General features: G+C 51.4%; 3 protein-coding genes across 3 annotated transcripts in view; 2 read left to right on the top strand and 1 right to left on the bottom strand.

Annotated features, from left to right (window-relative positions):
• The first annotated feature begins 312 nt into the window (after positions 1–312).
• On the top strand, positions 313–8,690 carry LOC131216757 (E3 ubiquitin-protein ligase SH3RF1). The gene is made up of 10 exons (XM_058211330.1): positions 313–426; positions 4,894–5,002; positions 5,102–5,477; positions 5,674–6,021; positions 6,162–6,745; positions 6,824–6,945; positions 7,023–7,630; positions 7,712–7,930; positions 8,013–8,285; positions 8,357–8,690. Exons 1-10 carry the CDS (start codon positions 313–315, stop codon positions 8,526–8,528), a joined length of 2,925 nt encoding a protein of 974 aa, XP_058067313.1. The 3' UTR covers positions 8,529–8,690.
• A 2,124-nt stretch (positions 8,691–10,814) lies between these two features.
• Positions 10,815–12,824, top strand: LOC131216050 (conserved oligomeric Golgi complex subunit 8). Its single transcript, XM_058210449.1, has 3 exons — positions 10,815–10,898; positions 10,969–11,456; positions 11,528–12,824. The coding sequence occupies exons 1-3, from the start codon at positions 10,844–10,846 to the stop codon at positions 12,788–12,790; spliced, it is 1,806 nt and encodes a 601-aa protein (XP_058066432.1). The 5' UTR covers positions 10,815–10,843; the 3' UTR covers positions 12,791–12,824.
• A 2,818-nt stretch (positions 12,825–15,642) lies between these two features.
• LOC131215092 (tyrosine-protein kinase-like otk) overlaps positions 15,643–20,918 on the bottom strand; it is a 43,068-nt gene continuing 37,792 nt past the window's right edge. Inside the window, exons 4-12 of the mRNA XM_058209469.1 lie at positions 19,433–19,583; positions 18,865–19,074; positions 18,338–18,786; positions 18,120–18,263; positions 17,450–18,052; positions 16,525–17,375; positions 16,263–16,447; positions 15,841–16,183; positions 15,643–15,774 (exon numbers count right to left, since the gene is read on the bottom strand). Coding sequence (XP_058065452.1) covers positions 15,667–15,774; positions 15,841–16,183; positions 16,263–16,447; positions 16,525–17,375; positions 17,450–18,052; positions 18,120–18,263; positions 18,338–18,786; positions 18,865–19,074; positions 19,433–19,583 — 3,044 coding nt within the window. The 3' untranslated portion in view covers positions 15,643–15,666. The remainder of the gene's footprint in view (positions 15,775–15,840; positions 16,184–16,262; positions 16,448–16,524; positions 17,376–17,449; positions 18,053–18,119; positions 18,264–18,337; positions 18,787–18,864; positions 19,075–19,432; positions 19,584–20,918) is intronic.

Raw genomic sequence — 20,918 nt, 5'->3', positions numbered from 1 at the left:
CGGGTGAGACGGCAGGGGCTTTAAAGGGTCCTGTGTGTGAGGCATTCCTGCGCACGGCCGAGGGCCGCGGGGTTTCAAGTGGACCCTCCATCGAGTGCGGTCAGTCGGTGGCGAGCGAAGAAGGGTCTCTTAAAAAGGGTCAGCCCGAAATATTGGCCGCCCCGCGTTCCCACTGGCAGGTGATGTGTGGTGTGAAGTGCGGGCTCACGATATGCCAGAGAGGGTAGGCGACTGCGAGCGAAGCAAGAATCGGCGCCATCGGCTCGATCGTGAGCTTGTGGCCGAGTGAGCCAGCAACAGAACCAAGCCGAGATGGACGAACGTTTGCTGAACGATCTGCTGGAATGCTCCGTGTGCCTGGAACGGCTGGATTCCTCGTCGAAAGTGCTGCCTTGCCAGCATACCTTCTGCCGGAAATGTCTCGAGGTAAGTGGTCCGACGGTGTGACCGTAATTTCTGCGAAATCGAGGATCAGCGAGGATCTCGGTTTCGGAGATGCGTCTTACGCCAAAAATCCTTTTCGCATGAAACAATGGACTACTCAGCAGAAGGCAGCAGAAATGCGGAGAGACAACGAAGACACCAGAAACTGGAACAGCAAGCTTTGCCGCGCACGGTGGCGTATACCGGTGGCTCATTTGCGATGCTGGAATGCGCGATCAGTATCTGCTACTCCCACCCGTCCCGTGCCGGAAAGGTCGACCTTCCGCCTTCCGTCGTCGCTGGGGCTGAGAACCACGCTTGAAGCATCGCTCCAGAACGGTACGGTTGTTCTTTCGTCTCTCGTTGCTGGCGCGCCAAAGGCCACAATGGTTGCGACGCGTCGTTGGCGGAAAATTCACTCCGCCAACGGAACCGGTGTGGCGGCGCGGCTCGCAGTACGGTTTTCTTTCGCGCCCCCTCTCCTCGTTCGTTCCCACAGACCACCGACCCTTCGCTCCACCCGAAAGGTGGTGGCCCGCGTCGCTACGGTCGATCATGATTCTGCCGTTTTGTGAATGGGCATTTCAGTTTAATAATATGTATGTTGCCTTCTTTTACGCGTTTTCTGCCGGTTCTCTCAGGGCACAGCAGCATTACACAGCATTCCATTCCATTCGCCCGGCACCGGTCAAAGTCTTTCGCTCGTCGCTTCTCCTTCTCGCAGAAGCCCGGGCCACAGAATCTCTGAGAGAGAGAGAGAGAAAGGGCAAGCTGGAAAAAATAGCTTCCGGAAGTTGGTGGATGATTGCTGCTGCTGGAGGAGAAATTCGGTGCGTCTGTCTGTGTGCTGCCCAGCTCCGGATAGAAGTGCGAGGATCGATGGTTTGATTTTTGATCTGGCCCGCGGATCGGACGGGGAAGCTTTTATCGATGATTGCGCGATGATTCAGGCTGGTGGTTATTATAATTTTCGGGAAGATCGGCCCCGGATCGGGCGAGAAGAGTGGCCGAAAAGATATTTTTATTTCGAAATTCGTTCTGCCTGGTTTTCTTCTGGCGTCTCGCCCTACGCGGGGGGAATGGTTGATGAATGAAGGTCATTACTTTGTAAGCAAATCATAGCTTTCAACGAAACGAAAGTCGGGTTCTCTGCTTACAAAAATTGACTCTTGTAAAAGGTACACCAATGTTTTCAGTCTGCCAAGTAATCCCCAATCCGTTGTAGTCCCACAATCGCACCTCCTAAAGCCGGTCTGGTTCAGGTGTTCGTATCGCACTTTCGTCCGGTGGTCCATCCCGGGACCAGGTGACGGACGTCCAGCGTCCCACACAAACATTAGAATAGCTTTGGAATGTAAAATATCAACCATTTCTGGTATCCCTCCCGCAAAACAAATAGCTCTGTGCAGCAGCGAGTAGGCCCTTCCCACCCAGACCGGCCCCACGCTAATTGGGTTTCAGGTTTCGTGTAAACAGTAACTGCTCTCCAAACGGTTCGAAGAAGAAACCCATCTTCATATGGGCCGCAGGCTTCCGTTGTTGGTCCAGTTTGTTGCCGATGATGGATTATGCAAACGAAGTACATTTAACGTGCACTTGAGAAAATTATTCTCAACCAGCGCCCCAAGACGCGCGTTCCGGCGGCGGACCGCGACCCATCATCTCGTTGCTGGGTTCCTCCCGCACGCCCGAAGCTATCGGAGGTTGAGGAAAAGGAACCAACAATGGCGCAGAAAATGGCATTAATTGCAACGAAATCCACAAAATTACCTCCAAACAGTAATTGTTTCTTGCTGCGTGCGAAAAGAAGCCTTCCCACTCTCTCGATATTCCTCGTGTTTTTGGTCTCGGTAAGAGGCCCGTTCGGCAGTTCTAGTCTGCTCCGAGTCCTATTGCGATTCTTGAACAAACCTGTCGTAACGTGTGCACAATTTTTAACACACCCGTCCGCTACTGGTGGGGTCCCCGGGTCCGGCCTGCCTTTTTGCCTTCCAAGTGCTGCTAACGTCATCAAACCGGTTTGCTGGTTCCCCGGCAAACACGTGCAAACGTCTCGATGGCGAGAAATGTTGAGACCTTTTCTATGCAAAATGTGTTACCCACAAACGCGCGGCCATTCGGCACTCTTAGCGATTTGACCACCAGTGCTACTTTTTTGCTCAAGGAGTTCGTTAACTACCGATTCATCCGCTCGTTGATAATTTATCGCTTCTTAGCCTTGATCTTTAACGATCTTTGAAAGAGATTCTCTATGGCGGTGATTTTTTCACAACTCCATATCGTTAGCACAGTGATCGCGACCACGACAACTAAACGCGATATTTTCCTCAAACTCCATCATTTAATGGTGTTAAAATGAGTCAACATTTGTAACACATTTCATCATCCAAGAGCGCGCCCGTTTCTGCTCTCCTTCGTGGCCATACCCTTGCAATATTGCTCACACTGCTAATGGCTTAACCTAAACTCTCCGACCTCTGCCACCGGCCGAACCGAAACCGGATTCTTCCGAAGGTGGTTCCACCGTCGTCGACTGCAGACCGCCGACCAGCGGGAGTCCTCCTCGCTGGGTGGGGGGAAAGGTCTCTCTTGTCCCTTGCTGATGCCTTATGCAATGCACCGCTTGGTCCGTGAGGCAGAAAGCGGTGCACGGTTCTCTGCCAGCGACAACGTACCCCCAAGAGTCCGCGCATGAGGAGGAAGGAACAGAATGAAGAAGAAAATGGAATCCAGCGGGTCGTTTATGACTCGGTCGCCGCTGCTCCTGCTGAGAAATTTGCAACAGGCAGCTGACAGCATCAGGCCGGCCAGGACAAAAAATAAATCGAAAAGGGGAGAGATTATCTAAAACCCTGCGCAAAACCATCGGTGGTGAATGTTTCATCGGTTTTATTGTGATAAAAAATTGAATTTAAATAATATTGCATTCCATCCTGTCGGTTTTGTATCATGCAGTGGCATTCTCGGCGGACCTTTCGTTAGTCACCCCTTTGCCACGGGAAAGTAACCGTAGTCAGTTGAAGAATGATCGTATGCACGTCTTAGATAAAAATCTTCCAGAAAGTACCTCTCTGCTCTGGCGTCTGTTTGTGGTTTTTTTTTCGCCAGTGAGTCGCTTCCGGTGGCAATAAGAAATTGTGTTTCTCTCGTTGCGCAAGAAGACACGCACAAGAAGCCTTTGTTTCTCCAGATTGTTACCGGTGCCAGTTGGGGCCAGTTAGTGTTTTTTTTTGTTCTGCGCGCAGTCGTTGTCCAGTCGAATAATTACACGAATAATTATAATTGCCCATCGAGCACTCTGGACGCGCGTTGAGCAGACGCCGACAAAAACGCGCATGAAACAGGAAGCGATAGAAAACCTTAACGCAAATGAAGAAAACCACCCCTGAGCTCTTGCCGGAGGCGGCTTACGAATTTATGATTCTTTTGCGCGCCACTGCCGCGAAGCGCTGCCGCCGTATGCTGGGATCCCGGAATGGCATTCGGAAGGATCCTCGTAAGGAAGAGACAGAGTTGCCTTTAGCCGTTGGTGCGGTTTTGCTGCGTGGTTTTTGTAACGTCTGACGCGAGTCGCATAGATGGGCAGCACATGGTGGACTCTTTCCTTTTCCACATCCGTGAGAAGTTGCTTCACGCGCCCTGTTTGTAGTCCGATGCAAGATTCCACTTGGCACTGTTTATTGTTAAAATATTATTCCAAAGCCCCAGATAATACCGGCTTTGCTCGTTTGAGAATTCAGAGCTAAAACAAAATAAAGCGAAACGCCTTCAACTTCAATCGTGCATCACCCCGGATTAGAGCGAATGATCTGTCCGTCCGTCCGTCCGTCCGTGGCTGTGTACGCTTTCTTAAGATCATTTTTCTTGACTCTCCGCAGACCCGAAGCACTCCGACCCACGGCTTTCAGATCAGAATGCTTGCATCGAGCGGCCCATCGTCCCATTCTCATAATTTAATGTGCGACGCGGCATCGGAACCTTCCCAGCCGTGATCCGGTTTGGGTTTATTTTAAGATCTTCATCTCATTCGCCACTTGCATGCCATCGAGGGCCATCGTTCACCCGCGGTACGGTACGGTCCTGGCCCGCTGGAAGATGTATGGTTTCGTCGAGAAGACTTTTGAGGTTTCTTCGTCGCGACACGCAACAAAACTGTCGTAGATGTTTTGTGTTCTTTTCGCTTTATCTACCACTGTCTTCGGTGTTTGATTCCGGCCTTAAAGCACCCTTAACATTGCGTTCGCTTATTGACGGTACATCCACCTGCGCGGGAATCTGTGCTCCGATTATCGGGGCGAACGCTGTTTAATTGAGGCCTTCAGAGATATGAAGCCGTTCACCGCCGCGTGGGGCGTCAATCGCTTGTATCAAACCCTAATAAGAGAATCGTAAACGTGACATCTCTGCAACGCTGTCTAGTACAACAAGTTTTCATGGTTTTTTGCTTTCATCGTGCTTTCTTCGCCACAGGAAATCGTTGCCAGCCACCAGGAGCTGCGCTGCCCGGAGTGTCGCGTCTTGGTCGAGGTGCGAATAGACGAGCTGCCGCCAAACGTGCTACTGATGCGTATCCTCGAAGGTAAGATCCTCATTCTTATGATACGCTTTCACCGGTCCGGTGCCTCAAACACCTGCTCGCGCACCTCTTATCATCGTTATCATTTCACCCGCTCTTCAGGCATGAAAACCGCGGAGCTAAACAACCAGAACACGAACCAGAACGCCACTAGCAACAACAAACCCACGGGCAATCGCAATCAATCACAGGGAGCCTCACCGCCAACGGGTGGAGGCAACTATCAGCAACCGCCGCCGCCACCGCAGCAACATCCATCATCGGGCGGTGCTAAAATAGGTAAATCGTTAGCCTCGGGAGTGGCTTCCGGCCAGGCAACGGAGCAAGGGCAACCGCATCCCCAGCACCACCACCATCAACCCCTGTCGCGCATAATTGGCTCCAATGCTTCGTCGGGCACGACCAACAGCAGCTCGCTGGACCTTTCCAAGATCCCACACGCGAAAGCGTTCTACGATTTTTCCTCCAGTGAAACCAGGTACGCCCACCACCACCCACCACCACCCACCACCACCGGAGACCTTTAACGACGACGATGTGGGTCGCACATGCACCGGAATGCAACTCACCAAACACGCGCATCTAATGCATCTGGCTTATTCTCTCCCACTCTCTCTCTCTCTTGCTGTGTCTCTTTCCCCGTCGTTCCGATTCCGCTTCCTGACCATTTACAGTGATATTAGTTTCCGCAAGGGTGACATCATAATTCTCAAGAAGAAAATCGACCACAACTGGTGCGTGGGAGAGGTGAACGGGAAGGTGGGCGCGGTACCGTTGAATCACATCAAGGTGCTGGTCCCGCTGCCGTTCCCGCAGTGCAAGGCTCTGTACGACTTTCGCATGGGACCAACCGAGGAGGAAGGCTGCCTGACGTTCAAAAAGGGCGCCATTATCCATGTGCTGCGGCGCGTCGACCAGAACTGGGCCGAAGGGCGGATAGCGGACAAGATTGGCATCTTTCCGATTTCGTTCGTCGAGATGAACGGGCTAGCGAAGCATCTGATGGACTCGTCGCTGAAGCAGTAAGTAAACGCTCTACGGTCCTTCGGAATGACCCCCAAAGACAACCCAACGGTCAAACCGCAAGAGAAACTTTCGTTAACGAATGATATAATTAAAAACTGACCTTCCCTCGTGTCGTGTCGTTTGTGTGTTTGTCTAGTCTCTTGGGAAACAACTCCAACCGTACCGTTCCTCCAACGCCGTTTGATTTGAATGCCAGCGCGACGAGTAGCAGCGACACGAGCTCGAGTGTGACCACTAGCCCCAACTCGTCGACGAGCACCACGAGCTCCAATTCCAGCACGGCTCCGAGCAGCCCAACGGCACACTTCTTACAGCAGCAGGCTTCCGGAGCCGGACAGACCGCTACCAAGTCCCAGCACCATCACCAGCATCATCGATCCGATCCGGTGAATCGTGAAAAGCGTCACTCACTCACGACGGCCACCTTTGCTGCGGCCGGTGGATCATCTTCCGCCGGAGCACTGCAAACCTCCCAACCCGTCGCGCACCGACATTCGAGCGAAATGTTGAACCATGATGGCGCGGAAGGTGCCTCCGCCGCTGGGACCAACACGTCATCTGCGTCACCTGCAGCGTCATCCACTACTGCCGCATACCAGAAGTGCAACCAGCCGAAAGCTAGTCAAATGTACCACCAGCACCCACAACTGCCCGCAACGTACGTCGCCCTCTATCCGTACAAGCCGCAGAAGCCAGATGAATTGGAGCTTAAAAAAGGATGTAAGTGATCGCGGTGGTGAAGTCGGTGCAAAGATTCTCCGAACTAATTCCCCGCACTCACTCTTTCTCCCCCCTCAGCGATTTATTACGTTACGGAGCGATGTCAGGATGGTTGGTTTAAGGGATCCAACTGGCAGAAGAAATCCGGCGTGTTTCCCGGTAACTACGTTGCGATCCACAAGGGAAGGGACGGTTGCACGGTAAGGGAATCGATGGCTGATCGCCCCAAAAAGTCGGTAGTAATTGTTGCTTTTCTTTTTTGATGATTCCCGTTTAGTCTGGAAGCCGCTCGGGAAACGCTGCTTCGAGCGGGAAGCTGAACACCGTGGCCAGCCCCGGACAACAAGGAACGTCGGTGTCGAACTGTGCAGCTTCCGGTGCTCTGACGCCAACCAATGGATCATCCTCCTCCTCTCATCAGCAGCCACTTTTGTTGCAGCTTCCGGAATTGCCACCTCGCAACACAGCAGCACAGCCGCAAGCGCAAGGAATGAAATACATTGACTCGATATTTGGCCGGCAAGGATCGCACGATGGTGGAGGAGGTTCACCCAATAACGAGCCACAGGCTGGGACGTTGGAGAACAGTGCCACGACCACGACTCCGACGTCAACAGCTACGTCCGTCGCTTCTACCCCGACGACTACGCCGACCTCGGGCAAGGTGAAGAAAGATTCATCGGCTGTCAGTCTGATGAAGCGATTGACCAACATGAAGCGTTCCAAGTCACCGACGGGCGCCGGGTGCTCAGGTGGAACAACAAATCCGGCGTACACCAGCGACGGATCACTGTTCGATGAGATGGCAAGCAATTCTCCGACCGGTGCTGGGGCTCAGTTGGCGAAGGCAAACTTCCAGCAAATCGTAAATCCGGTCCATGTTCGGTAAGCAACTCTTACGCTACACATTTCACAATTCTCGCAGACATTGAAGAGCGTTCTCTCCGTTTCTGGTTCCCTTCCTAGATCCGGTTCCTGTCCCAGTCAGCTGCTGCAAAACCTGCCCATGGATCTGGCACTGAACGGTGGCGGGGTTCCATCACATTCCCATCAAACGTCGCATCATCATCAGCAACAAAATCTGGTGGCTTCGCTAATGGCTTCCCGGGTTGAAAACGGAACCACACCCCTGATGTACGGCTCGCAGCGTATCAAGCCGCACAAAGAACGTCCTTCGATGCATGGGTAAGCTTCGGAGAGAAGAAAGCTTGGTCGTTTTCGGGGGCAGCTATTTTAGACGAATTGGTTTTTGTTGGCCATTTTGCAGCTTTAAATACGGCGACCACAACGCGGGGATCGTAACGGCCACCCCGAAACACATTGCGCACGAAGCGCCAGCCTCAACGTCGCATCTCGCCGGCAAACAGCAAACGCAGATTTATCACCGCAAATCGCAATCTCTCGACGCTTCGGCAATTATCTCACAGCTTGGCCCCGGACAGCACAGCTCGGCGGCAATGACTGGCTCTTCGGGCAACATGAACGGTGGAACGCCTTCGAAATCTTCTAAATCCTCGCACTCGCAATCGGTCCGGGAGCGGTACGTATACTGTTGAGCGAGATGTCCGAGTTTAGAGGCCATCTATCATTTAATTCCTCTCTTCTTTACAGCTTCAAGTGCATTGTGCCGTATCCACCAAACAGCGAGTACGAGCTCGAGCTGCGTGTCGGTGATATCGTAATGGTGCACAAAAAGCGCGACAATGGGTGGTACAAAGGGACACACGCCCGGTCCGGCAAAACGGGACTCTTTCCGGCTTCGTTCGTCGAGCCGGACATATGATATCGTCACTGAGCGGGCGGCGCAATGGGAGGCGCAGCGACAGTAGCGTAAAGTGCAACAAACCTTTGAGTACCTTTGAGATTGGTTCGATACTATCGGCAACCTGAAATTGGTTTTCTATTGTGTTAACGTGTTCGTTACGGTGGCAGTGAACAGGCCAGCGACGCAGGCTCTGGACTTAGTCTGGCGGGTGCAGGGGCAAGTAAAGCAATCCAGTATTTTGCCACTTGGAAGATTGTTGGGTGGGGCTATTCTAGATTGATTGACAGCTAGTGGACAAACACAGGGCAACTGAAAAAAGTATCGCCGTCGATTCGCTTGTAAAGTGGAACTGACCTGAACTGAACTATACGTTGCTTCTCTCTTAAAGCGTAACGATGGAACACGGCGTGTGGCACGGAAGATGGCAGTATTAGTCTAGAATCTCTATCCTACGCTCTCGATGACCCACATCGTGTTCCGTAGTTTAGGTACAATTAGCTGATATTTTAACGTACTACCGTCATTTTGTGTTAGCTAACTCTGATATCATTGCCTGGTGCGAATTCTTTTGGCAACCGATAAGAAACGGTCAGAGATTTCGATTGATGGGTGCTCAGTAGTAGAGGAGGAGGAAATTGTTCCTGAAAACTGTATTTGTCGTCCATTTTGTTATGTTCAGCACATTACTCTTCGTTCATTGCAATAATCCATTTTTAATGTCTGTTTTGTTACAATTTCCGCTCCAAACCGTTCCGTGCATTTGGGCTACAGTGCTCTCCTTTATTCATAATCGCCATACGACAGCAATAGCTTCATTTAAAAGCATTTTATGAAACTTCTTAATAAGCAACGATTTTATGTGTTGCATAATTATTATCCTACATTACCCTGCACGTGGACCGTGCCTGTTTTAGTTACGAAACGGAAGAACTGCGGTAAGTAGTTGGCTTAGACCCCCGTAACTCGGGCCCAAAATATTGTGAAACGATCTATTAGATAGATTACACATACTAGACTAGGCGGTACGTAATTTAAGTAAATGTGGCGAAAAAAAACCCGAGCGCGGATACTGTACCACTGGATACTGTCTAATCGTTATCTGTGAAAGCGTGATTAAAATTGAGAATATTTTAAATACTAACACTGTTGTCTTGCATGTGAGAAAAATGTATAAAGATCGCAAAACAAAACTATAAAATTGTAATAGGAGAGAGATAGGGAAAAACAAAGATCGTGTGTTAATTGGTGGTGATTTTATTTTGTGTCGTCCACAGAGAGAAACCCCTAAACACACCCCCGAATTCGGTACACTAAAGCGATGCTCTTCTAGCACAAAATTGGAAAGAATCGCGCAAAGAGATTAGGTAAATCGAATATACGCGCACACGTTAATCGGAACTAATGCGCCCAACTAAAAGGTGTCGCAAAGTTAGTAGCAAACAAAGCAAAAAACAAGTAAAGTGTATTAGCCATAATAAAGCAGAGTTTAGTGCATGAGGTACAGAACGCAACAAGGAGCAACGGAACCGAAACGAGGGAAACTTTCCGCCCCGATACGACTATACGACAAACAGGGTGGACCTAGCCTAGATAAAAAACGATTAAATCAATGAGAACATATTCATAGATATTTATTGGGCGGACAGAGAGAGGTGTAGCAGGCTGAACGAGGTGTGGTTGAACACGTCTCGAGGACGAGAGCCGTTCGCAACCTGTAACCTTCGCCGTCACGCCTTCCCGCTAACGATACAGGTTTGAAACATTTAGAAAATCGTCACAAAACACCAAACGAAAATTTTTGGATATCACATTTCCCCGCTTCAGAATTGGCGCAATCATTTTTATTGAATGAAAAGACGAGGTACAACCAAGGAAAAAACGACACCACTGTCCATCCGTACGTTTCCACCCTCCTTCTAGTGAAATCGTTGGCCGCGAGGTAGCATTGAAAAGTTTCCATTTCCGTTTTCCGGGCCTCGAGCCTCTAGCAACATTTTCACCTGTAGAATGCACCTGGAATTAGACGGAATTGGCACTTCCGCCATAATCTGTATGTGAGTGTTTCTGTGTGTGCGTGCTGCATGTCTTTTCTCTTTACTGACCGGTGACGAACTGTACCTAGGAAGAAATATAAATTGCGAAAATCATACTTTTTTATTCAGTTAAAATGAGAAAAAAAGCAAGATATATCTTTTTCATGGTCACTCAAGGGTTATGTTGCTCGGCTGCTTCTTTTGTTTACCTTTCAGAATCACCCTGTAATTTTGACAGCTCCAAAATATTGAAACGTCAGCTGGAAATTTTCGACGGAGTGTTGATTGCTTGCCCGCCACATGGATTACGAAAGTGAAAAAGTTCTGAAATTCATCTTTCCCGATGATTACGAAGGTGCCTCCAGCTCGAATGCTGTTTGGCGACGACCATTTGTTACACTTTCGCGCTTTTTCTCGTGTCACAGAACTCACCAACCAGGAGGACGCGGCGGCAACGACGGAGGTGCTGGACTACCTTCTCAAGCTCGGCACGTACAAAGCGGAGGAACTGAAAAAGGAACGGGTGCGGCTGCAGGACGAGCACCGCCAGAACGTGGAGCAAACGCAAGAGCTGGCCATCGCGCACTATCCGACCTTCATCCGGACGGCGGAAAGTTCGCGTGAAATTTACCGACAGTTTACCGACACCGAGCGGAAGCTCGATTGTCTCGACGAGAAGTGGCCTCGTTTCATAACGGCCTGCCAGACGTTCTTGCAGGGTTCGGCCGACATCAATGCGGCTCGCCGGCTTAACTCGCTCACGCTGCGTCGCAACGCGGAGCTGCTTGAAATTCTCGAACTGCCGCAGCTGATGGACGGCTGCATCCGGGAGGGCAAGTACGAGGAGGCCCTAGAACTGTCGGCCTACGTGCAGCGATTGGCTTCGAAACACGGGAACATTCCGATTATCGCGGTACGCGGGGATTTAATATCGTTCGATTCATATCGGTAATTCACTGTGTACTTTGATTTCCTTTTCCACAGAGTATCAGCGAAGCAGTTGAAGGCGCTTGGCACACGATGCTGATGCAGCTGTTGGCGCAACTTCGAACCGACCTGCAACTTCCAAAGTGTCTCCAGGTGGTGGGCTATTTGCGCCGGATGCAGGCTTTTTCGCCGGCCGAACTCAAGCTAAAGTTTCTGCAAACCCGAACCGGCTGGCTGCGTGAGCTGCTCGTTGCCATCCCGGCGGAGGACGCCCAGCACCATCTGACGAAAACGATCGAAGCAACCCGTGTCCAGCTGTTCAACATCATCACACAGTACCGGGCCATCTTTCCCGAAGATGACGACGGCGACGGAGCGGCCGCTGGTAGCGACGCGGCGGAACGCGGACGGATGGCGAGCGATGAAGGCAAAGTGTTCCACAGTTGGCTGCACGACCAGATCGCAGAGTTTGTCCGAACGCTCGAAAAGGACCTCAGCTCGGGCGAGATCACCTCGTTCGATACGATCCTCGGCCAGTGCATGTACTTTGGGCTTTCGTTCAGTCGCGTTGGCATCGACTTTCGGGCGCTCGTTGCTCCGGTTTTCGTGCGCGTCATCGGTGGGCGCTTCCGGGCGGCGGTCGCTACGATTACGGCGCAGTTTGCGGCAGATATTGAACGGTACACGCTCATCAACCGCGTGCCGAGTATGATTCGACGGCTGGTGGCAACACTCCCGCTCGATGATGCGGCCGGCGTTCAGCCACCGGAAACGCTTCTCGACTTCGAACCGCTGGCCGTATACTGCAATGCGCTGCTCGCCGTGTTTAACGAGCTTCGACTGTGTTCACCCGTGGCGCTGGCCACAACCGTTTCTGGCGCGCTGGAAGACTCGCTGGAACGTGTCGCGCGTTCCATACTGGACCTGTACCGACAGGAGCAGCAAGCGTTTTCACCGACCGAACGGGAGTGCTTCGTGCGATTGTGCACCTGCTTTGCGTATGACCTGCTGCCGTACCTGCAGCGCTGTGTCCACGTCATCTTTCCACCTTCGCTGCTGGCCAGCCAGCTCGGAATCAATGTATTAACGCTGCAAAAGCACGGCCTAACGTATCTTGCGAACAGCCGCATTCTGCAACCGATCGCGTACCTCTTGCCGGATCGAATCGATACCGTCATCAAGTTGCAGCAGCAATCGATGATCGACGACACGTTAACGAAAGCGTCCACAGGCGAAGCGAAAGAAAAGGATGCACCGCTTATCGGTGGCCTTCCGCCGGCTGACGATGCCCCAGCGGAAAAGCCATTACCCGAAACGTAGAATAGCGACGATGTAGAGAACCGAACCGTGTAAATATGTTATAAGTTTGCGCTAGGAAAATAACGTTCAAAGCGAAAGCAAATAAAGCATCGAAAAGCATAATTTATTGTCTCAAACTGCCTTTTAAATTTTGGAAAATATTGGGAAAACTGTGGAAAACGATTCGCCGGCATCTAAATAGGCCAGAAACAAGCCCGGCGAGAGGTAATTTGGATCTGTTTCGCCGTTCCGCATTTTGGGAATTTACGGTTAAAAAATAATTTTTCTGGTCCCCCGGAACGTTTCGAGAAATTTTCTGCAAAACCGCAAAAAGTACCAGGGGAGCAGGATCGACGATCGCTGGTACGGGTAGCGCAAACTGGTTCCATCGACCACCGATCTTTTCGAACCGCTCGGGACAAAAAATTTCGCGACAGATTTCAAAATGCAAAATTTCACGACAGATTTCAAAATTCAAAATTTCGCGGCTGATTTCAAAATTCAAAATGCCGGATTTTTGCGCGGAAATTTCGGAGAGCAAAAATAAAGAAATGGGGCATAGTTTTAAGCTTGTTTTTCATAATACTTAATGATTTTATTGATCTGTTTTCCACATCACGGTTGTGTGGGTTAGAAAATCGAACGCTTAGAGCTATAAATTGATTAAACCATCGTGGTTTGCGGGGTGATAAAAACCGAGAATCGCGGCGTTCTTTCGCTCGCCCGGATGGATCGTGATGGCTGTTGTGTGCGTTCGACGTTCCTTCGCTTCCTTAATCTTAATCTGTTGCTGCCCCCTCTCTAAACTTTCTCGTTGTATGGTACCGAGCCATCACTTTGATGATCGTGAGTATGTATGAAACGGTTATGGGCTTATTGTAATTGTTTATCTATTTTTTCTCGATAGCTGCTCTTGGTTTGCCGAATTAGTTTGACGATGGCTGACTAGATTTTTGTTGTGTTCCTCTGTTTGTTGGTTGCAAAATTTGTAATACCTTGTGGCCGAACGAAAACTCTCACCGGTGACGGAAGAAGACTGTGACGCCCAGCAGAATCGAGGGGTTAATGATTGGAGTTATAACTAAGTTCTTCTCAGCCCAACGGCACAATATTTTCACAGACTTTTCGCCCCACTGCTGGCCAGGAGACTTAAAGAAAAGGAAGAACCTATCACTAACACAGTACACAGAGTTGTTTAGAATTTTACTTTCAATCTTTCAACGGTTGCTTTCTATGTACAGACAAGACCAAACAGACGAATGAATGTAATCTCACAGAAAATGGCGATCATCTTTCCTTCCCCCGAGCATTACCTTAAATTTAACGCCAGCCTTAGAATGAATGAAGAGAGATCGGAAATACGGCACACGGGCTGTCGTCATCATAGCGCGGTGTCTGTTTGGCACGGCCGCCGAACAGTGGCTACTATGATGCAGATAAATGCAACTCACTGGCTTCGTCGCACGCTGCGATGCAGCCGATCGACCGACGATGGTTACGCGACGCTTGGCTTTAAGAGTAATATTGTATTGCGTTATTCTAATTGCATATTAGGCAAAATGGGGCGACGACGACGACAAAAGCACGAGTAGATACTATTCGCGCCCAATAACGGTCGAGATTAAATGCAGTGTTTAATATTGATGGCACGCGCGGTGCGCGTTGATTACATGCTTTGCACTATGCTGTGTCAATTGGGGGGCCCAATATATTTTACTTCGATCGTTCGACCGCTCGGTCTGTCGTTCTTTTTCCGCCGCTTCAAAGCGCTACTAGAAAGAGAGAGGATGTAAAGATATTTTCGTTTTCTTGAAAACGATGGCAGCTCGTTCAAAAAGCGAACAATAAATGTGTTCCCACCCTATAGAGAGGAGCAGGACCCGATTAAGTATTATGCGATGAGTTGTGATGATGTGAATGTTGTTTCGTGTTGTAGGTTTGTGTGATTACTTTAGGATTGTTTTAATCATTTTTACTTCCTGCTTCCGGTGAACGATGAGTGAGATCGCTCGTCATCGACCGGTGGCAGTGGCGGAACTCTGGCAGTACGTCGTCTGAGAATGGAGATTATGCAGGCTTGTGATGACTCCCCCCTGTCGCTGGCTGATAAATGATTCGATGCATCCTTTTCTTAAACCCTACCTACCGCTCAAGGTCTTTAATCGGTCCCAGGGGGGCGGCGGCACAGGAAGACACGTTACACGAGCCCCTACTAAAGTCACTATAAATAGTTGCCTGGCTATGCGGCTACTCTCTAAATTACCCTCACAAAACTCTAACTACGGAGGTTGGCTCGTTACATGAGGTTTGCTTCAGGAATCGTCCAAGACTCCGAGATCAAGCCGTTGTGTCTGCATTCGTTGTTTTCAAGTGGTTAACAGAGAGAGAGCGATAGAGAAAGATAGGTTGTCAATAAGTCAATCCTCTGAAGACGGCTAAACGATCTAGGGGGTCAATACTGAAAGCCCCTCTGAATAATAAATTACAATAGCAAAGGTAAGAGAAGTATTACGATACTTAGGACTAAAAAAATGTTACGTCTCAAAAAAATTGTACAAAAAATGTGGTTCCGAATCGAGTTAAAATTGTTTCTCTCTCACAACTTGCCTCATAAATGCGTTGCCTAACTCCTAGTCCCTACCCTACCGAATCTTGTCTTCCCGCACTAAAAGTCCTCGATCTCGATCGCAAATCACGGCCAGCAAACTATCAGCCAGCACCCTTCCCGAATTCCTTGTGGCCTTTCGCGGCTGGTGTTCGGTGTATATTAAGAGATAATTCCGAATCCGGCACGCTGATAATGATAGTGCGTTGGATAATATAATTTACAAAAAGAGAGATAGATAGAGATGCATCCGATGCACCCGAGTGTGATGCGTTAATAATGATGCGCCGGCTTATTCCGCCGGTTCCTTCGGGTACTCGCTCTGCAGGCAGTTGCCGATGGCCACCACTAGCTGGCTGAAGGAAGGTCGCTCCTTGGGATTGACCGACCAACAGGATGTCTGTGAAGCGAAACAAAGGGCATATGAAATCGGTGCTACTGCCTCAAACCGGACCGAGCAGCTTACCAGTATCTTGTGCAGCGCCTCCGGTGTCCCGTCGGCCACCTTCATCTCGAGCTTGCCCGGTTGTTGCGTGGCACTCGCGATCAGCTCCTCGTCCGTCAGCTCCTTGAACGGTAGCTCCGTCGCGTTGTTGAACAGCTCCCAGACGAGCACGGCGAACGAGTAGATGTCGCTCTTGATCGACCAATCGTCCTCCTGGAAGCACTCCGGGGCCATCCAGCGGATCGGCAGCAGTTGGTTGCGGTGGCGACAGTACTCCCGGCTGTACTTGTCCCGGGCCAGTGCCGGTAGGGAGATTTTGGCCGAAAAGTCACTGCTGATGATACAGTTCCGGGTGGCCAGATCCCTGCAGGAGAGTAAATGGAACAAGACGGACGTTACACATACCCTGCAAACGGCAAAAAAGGGCACAAACAGGAACTCACTTGTGAATGATGCGAGCCTTGTAGATAGCGTCCATTCCACGTCCGATCTGGTGGGCCAGCGCAAGAATCTGTGGCACATTCAGCGGTGGAGGTTTGGAAGCCCCGTTGGCTACCGTTTTATCCACCGTACCATTCGGTGGTGTGGTGCTGGGTGATGTGGCCAGCAAGAACTGCTTCAAATCTCCCTGCAATCGGCAAGGAATGCACGCGGTTAAGCAGGTACTGATGCTACACCAAAGCGCGGAGGGCGGCCCAATCTTACCCAATCGGTGTACTCCAGCAGCAGATAGTGTGGGTCCTTTTCACGGCACAACCCAAACAGCTGCACCACATTCCGGTGCGCCACGGTGCGGAACAGTTCCAGCTGCCGTCGGAACTCCTGGCAGCAGTGTTCGTCCTTCACCTTCGTCAGTGCCTTCACCAGCACCGGTTTGTAGTCGTTCTCGGGCCGGATTGCATTCAGCTCCCCGTTCGATGGGCGTCGGCTACCACCACCACCGGTCCGTTCGTTCTCCGTAGCAATGTCTGTGGTCTGCGAGGGTACGCCGACTTCATCGCCGGTGACCGGTTCCAGTGGTGTGGTATCTTTGCGCGACGGAACCGGCGGCACGCGGCAATCGTTTTCGCGTATCTTCCCGATGAACACGTCCCCGAAATCACATTTGCCAATCTGGAGCAGCTCCGCCAGGGCCGCCCGTGGCACGGACAGCTGCTCCAGGAGGGCTCCGCCGGAGGTGGACGATTTTTTCGACCGACCCGAGTTGACCGTATCGTCGCTCTTGTCCTGCCCATCCTTATCGCCCGCGCCCGCCGATCCATCCTTGCCACCGGTGGCGGAACCGTTCTTCAGTTTCTTCGACCGCCCGGGCGATGACGATTTGTCCGGCAGACACGGTTCGATCTCGCAGTTTCGCATATCGACCGCATCGCCGTTCTCCTTCGAACCGAGATCGAGCCGAGCCTTGCGAGCGGCCCGCCGATGACGGCACCAGATCATCAGTCCCACCACCAGAATGATGTACGCGAACGCGACCGACATCGTGATTAGCACGGCACGCGTAATCAGAAATCCGTCCTCGGCCGACTCTTCCGGCATGGCCACGCCATCTGATTCTGCCGAGATGAGAGGGAACGCTACAATGGAATGCTATGCCGTTGTTACCATCGAGCAATGGGCTGGAACTTACGTCTGACGATGAGATGGACTTCCTCCCGTTTCAGTCCGGCACTGTTGCCAATCGTGCACCCGTAACGGCCCTCGTCCTCGAGGTGTACCTCCGTCAGCACGAGCGTGCCGTTTGGCAGGATCCGGACCCGTTCTTCTTCGGTCGCGTTACCAACACCACCCGAGCCCGGGACGGCACCCGGAGCACCGCTGTGCAGATACTGTAGGTCTTTGTCCCACTGAATGGTTGGTTTCGGATCGCCGGACGCTACGCAGTGGAACTGAACCGTTCCGAGCTCGGCAACCTGCACCGAGCCTTCCGGAGCCGTTACAAACTTGGGCGCCACAACCACGTTGACGGCCACCGATGCCCTTATCTCGCCCTGACTGTTCGCAGCGACACACACGTAGTTGCCCCGATGGTCAGCCGAAACGGCACGGAACACTAGCGTCCCGTTAACGTCCTCAACCGCTTCCGGCAGGGCGGCAATCGACGAGCCAGCCGCTTCCATTGTCCAGTGAACGGTCGGGGACGGTGTGCCCTGTGCCTTGCAGTGAATCTTTGCGATCGAACCAAGCTCCAGATTCTTCGTCGTCGGCGGCTTCGGAGTGAAGCGAAGGTTTGCTGCGGGAAGAGAGGGTTTCGGTTGGTTAATGTCGCGCACTATCGTGGTCCCGTCCCGATTACTTACAAATAATTTGCAGTTCCGCGACCGCCGAGCTCACCAGGAACTCGCTCGCGTTGTTCGTTATCTGACAATCGTAGCCTCCCTCATCGCTGGCCACCACGGAGCTGAACACGAGCGACCCGTTCGTCCTGTCCACGTGTATGCGGGCTGTTGGTGCGGAAGGAAAATTAAATGAATACAATAGCCCGTCAGCCCGTATCGTGGTCCGTTTATCTGCTCACCATCATCGCGGAACATTGAGCCGCTGCTGCTACTCTCGGTTGCACCGGTCGACTCATCAATCGAAGCCGTTGTCGTGCCGGAAGACACTCCACCGTCGGCCACCAGACTGTCCCACTTCCGGATCACTTTGCCATCCTTTCGCCAGCGCAGCACAAAGCCACCGCTTTCGTTGGACACCGAGCGGAACCCACAGTTAAAGACGGCCGGCTGGCTCTCGTTGACCACCGCTGTGACCGGGTGCAGGACGATCCGGACCGGTGCATTCATCGTTCCGGTGGCTTGCAGTAGCTGCGCCGGAGGCTGGTGTTGCTGGTGGCGCGGTTCATCGCTCTGCGGAAGCGTTCCAAAGGCAAGATCCTCGATAGTGGTCGCCCCGGAAAGCTGACGATCGCCACGTTTGCCGCGGCACAGGAGCAGGTTCCGATTTTTGCTACAATCAACCATTTTGCTGCCCTCGCCTGTGAACGCAGAAAAAGGCAGATGAATGAAAGGTTCTCCGCAAATAGGCTACCGTCCCGGACCGTACTTACCGCCAGCTCCGTAGAATGTTCCCGATTTCAGCTTCAGTCGATAGTTTTTCACACTTCGCAGGGTCGCGTGACGGGTTGGGTCGGTGCGGGATGTGACCACCAGCGTGCAGCTGTAGATACCGTTGTCCTTGGAGGAAGCGTTTCTGATGTGTAGCTTCCGGCGCTGCAGCTCCAGGTGTGCCGACTTTGTGAGCTTCACATCATTCCTGTTGGAATTTACAATACACGAATCAGCATATTTCCTTTTTAATAATTTATTTTAAAGCTTTTATCGTCTATTCTTTTTTGTTGGAACCACCAGCAGAACATCCCTTTATAAAACTAAAAATTCCGCCGAAAGCCACCAACGTCGCGGGTTTCAGAACGCTTCGCTGAGCAATGCCGAACGGAGTGTAGTGAGGCTCGCAAGAATTGCGAGCCAGGAATTCAACTTTAAATCGTTCCACCGCCAAATTGCTGACCGTTACGCGGTGAAAGGCGACCCACAACATTGCATCACGTGCGCCTCGGACGATCGTTCGCTTCATCCGGCCCAACGAGCCCCCTTCTTATTGCAAACCGTACCTGTACCACTCGACGTGCGACTCTTCTCCGGCCGGTCCTTCGACGCCGCTGCCACCGACCGTTTCCAGCGGGCTGAAGGAGTGGCATTTCAGCGTAATACTGCCCCGATCCGCATCGTGCTTTAGCAGCTGCACCACCGGCGGTGAAATTCCTGCGAAGAAATGGGTTTAATTGAGAAGAAGCGAAATATGTTAAATCCATCGAAAGGAATGGCCAAAATGCAGCGCAACGCGACTTCGGTACTTCGGGTTGGCTCTTAATTGGAAATAATGGCCCACAATTATGTGTTGGCGTTTTGTTTCGCGCCATAACGCGGAACGTATTCGCGAAAAGTCTTCGATTTGTGCACTCATTTGGCAAAAACAAAATCCGCCTCTAAGCGTTTTCCAGGAGTGGATCGAGAGGCCAAAAGGCACTCTACAATTTGACGGAATAAAACCCTAAATCCACCACGTTGCTTTAGCCATTTTGTATGTGTTTATACATTACTTTTAAAAATGAACAACTAAACATGCGGAACACGGGTGCCCCAAATTGGAAACTTATGTCCCACTTGAATCGGCAAGAAAAAACGACCCAAACGTGCTCTGCACTATAGGTTAACGGATGCCACAGCTCCCGGCGACCGTGGAGCTGGAAACGTGAAAACCCGAGCGTGGAAATGGCTTTCCTATACACGCTGACCGAAAAGTGTCACAACAGATCAATAAACAAAACCGAAACACGCCTCACACAAAACCGGATTCGATCCGTTCGTTCCGGATCCATAATTGGAGTCGATTGGTCCCTCAGCTGGGCGGGCCAATGACGTGAATCGGAATGGTATCCTTTCTTTGCCAGGCGGCACCACGTGTGTGTCATCTTTATGGCCGTTTGTGGTGGCGATAATCGCACTGGTCTTAATTCAGGTCTCTGGGCGTGCCCAGATTGACCGCTTAACCCACACCCAGTGAGCGAGGAGTCCCACCCGAGGGAGGGGGTTGTGAATGTTTATGTCTTGGGAACGCCATCGGACTGCTAAATGGACATCACCCCGGCTTCGGCCTTCGTTTGCCTGCTGCTGCCGCCGACCGCAGGCAATGCTTCGCTCCCGATGGAAACATTTTCCAACTCGTAAAAAGTTACGATTTTTTCCGCCGTGCGCGTCTTCCGTTCGCCGGTGGAAGATTTAAACTCTCGGCGGCTTTAGTTGGGGAGGTTTCAAAACAACTTATCGTGTCGTCAGAAAGTGGGCGAGAAGGTAGCGGACAATAATTGTGTCCTCGGAGGGCCATCCCGGCCCTCTTCCCGGCGGGTGTCGTGATTACTTCGTAGACTTTTTCCGGTGAAACTTTTCCGGCATTACTTTACGGCAGTTTGTTGCGGTTTAGCTGCCTTTATCTGGCCGTTCTCGAATATCCGTGCGTCAGCTCCAAATGCCCACAATATACTACTACTATCTTCAATTTATATTTAATAGTTTGGAACATATTGAAGAGCTAGTGAC

The sequence above is a fragment of the Anopheles bellator genome, chromosome 1 (genome assembly GCF_943735745.2).
Source record: "Anopheles bellator chromosome 1, idAnoBellAS_SP24_06.2, whole genome shotgun sequence".
Taxonomy (NCBI): Eukaryota; Metazoa; Arthropoda; class Insecta; order Diptera; family Culicidae; genus Anopheles; species Anopheles bellator.
This window is presented reverse-complemented; position numbering and strand designations above follow the sequence as displayed.

Coding starts and splice junctions, on each gene's coding strand:
- LOC131216050 (XM_058210449.1), top strand. CDS start 10,844: ATGGATTACGAAAGTGAAAAAGTTCTGAAATTCATCTTTCCCGATGAT. Junction 10,899..10,968: donor CTTTCCCGATGATTACGAAG/GTGCCTCCAGCT, acceptor CTCGTGTCACAG/AACTCACCAACCAGGAGGAC. Junction 11,457..11,527: donor GGAACATTCCGATTATCGCG/GTACGCGGGGAT, acceptor CCTTTTCCACAG/AGTATCAGCGAAGCAGTTGA.
- LOC131216757 (XM_058211330.1), top strand. CDS start 313: ATGGACGAACGTTTGCTGAACGATCTGCTGGAATGCTCCGTGTGCCTG. Junction 427..4,893: donor TCTGCCGGAAATGTCTCGAG/GTAAGTGGTCCG, acceptor TCTTCGCCACAG/GAAATCGTTGCCAGCCACCA. Junction 6,746..6,823: donor ATTGGAGCTTAAAAAAGGAT/GTAAGTGATCGC, acceptor CTCCCCCCTCAG/CGATTTATTACGTTACGGAG.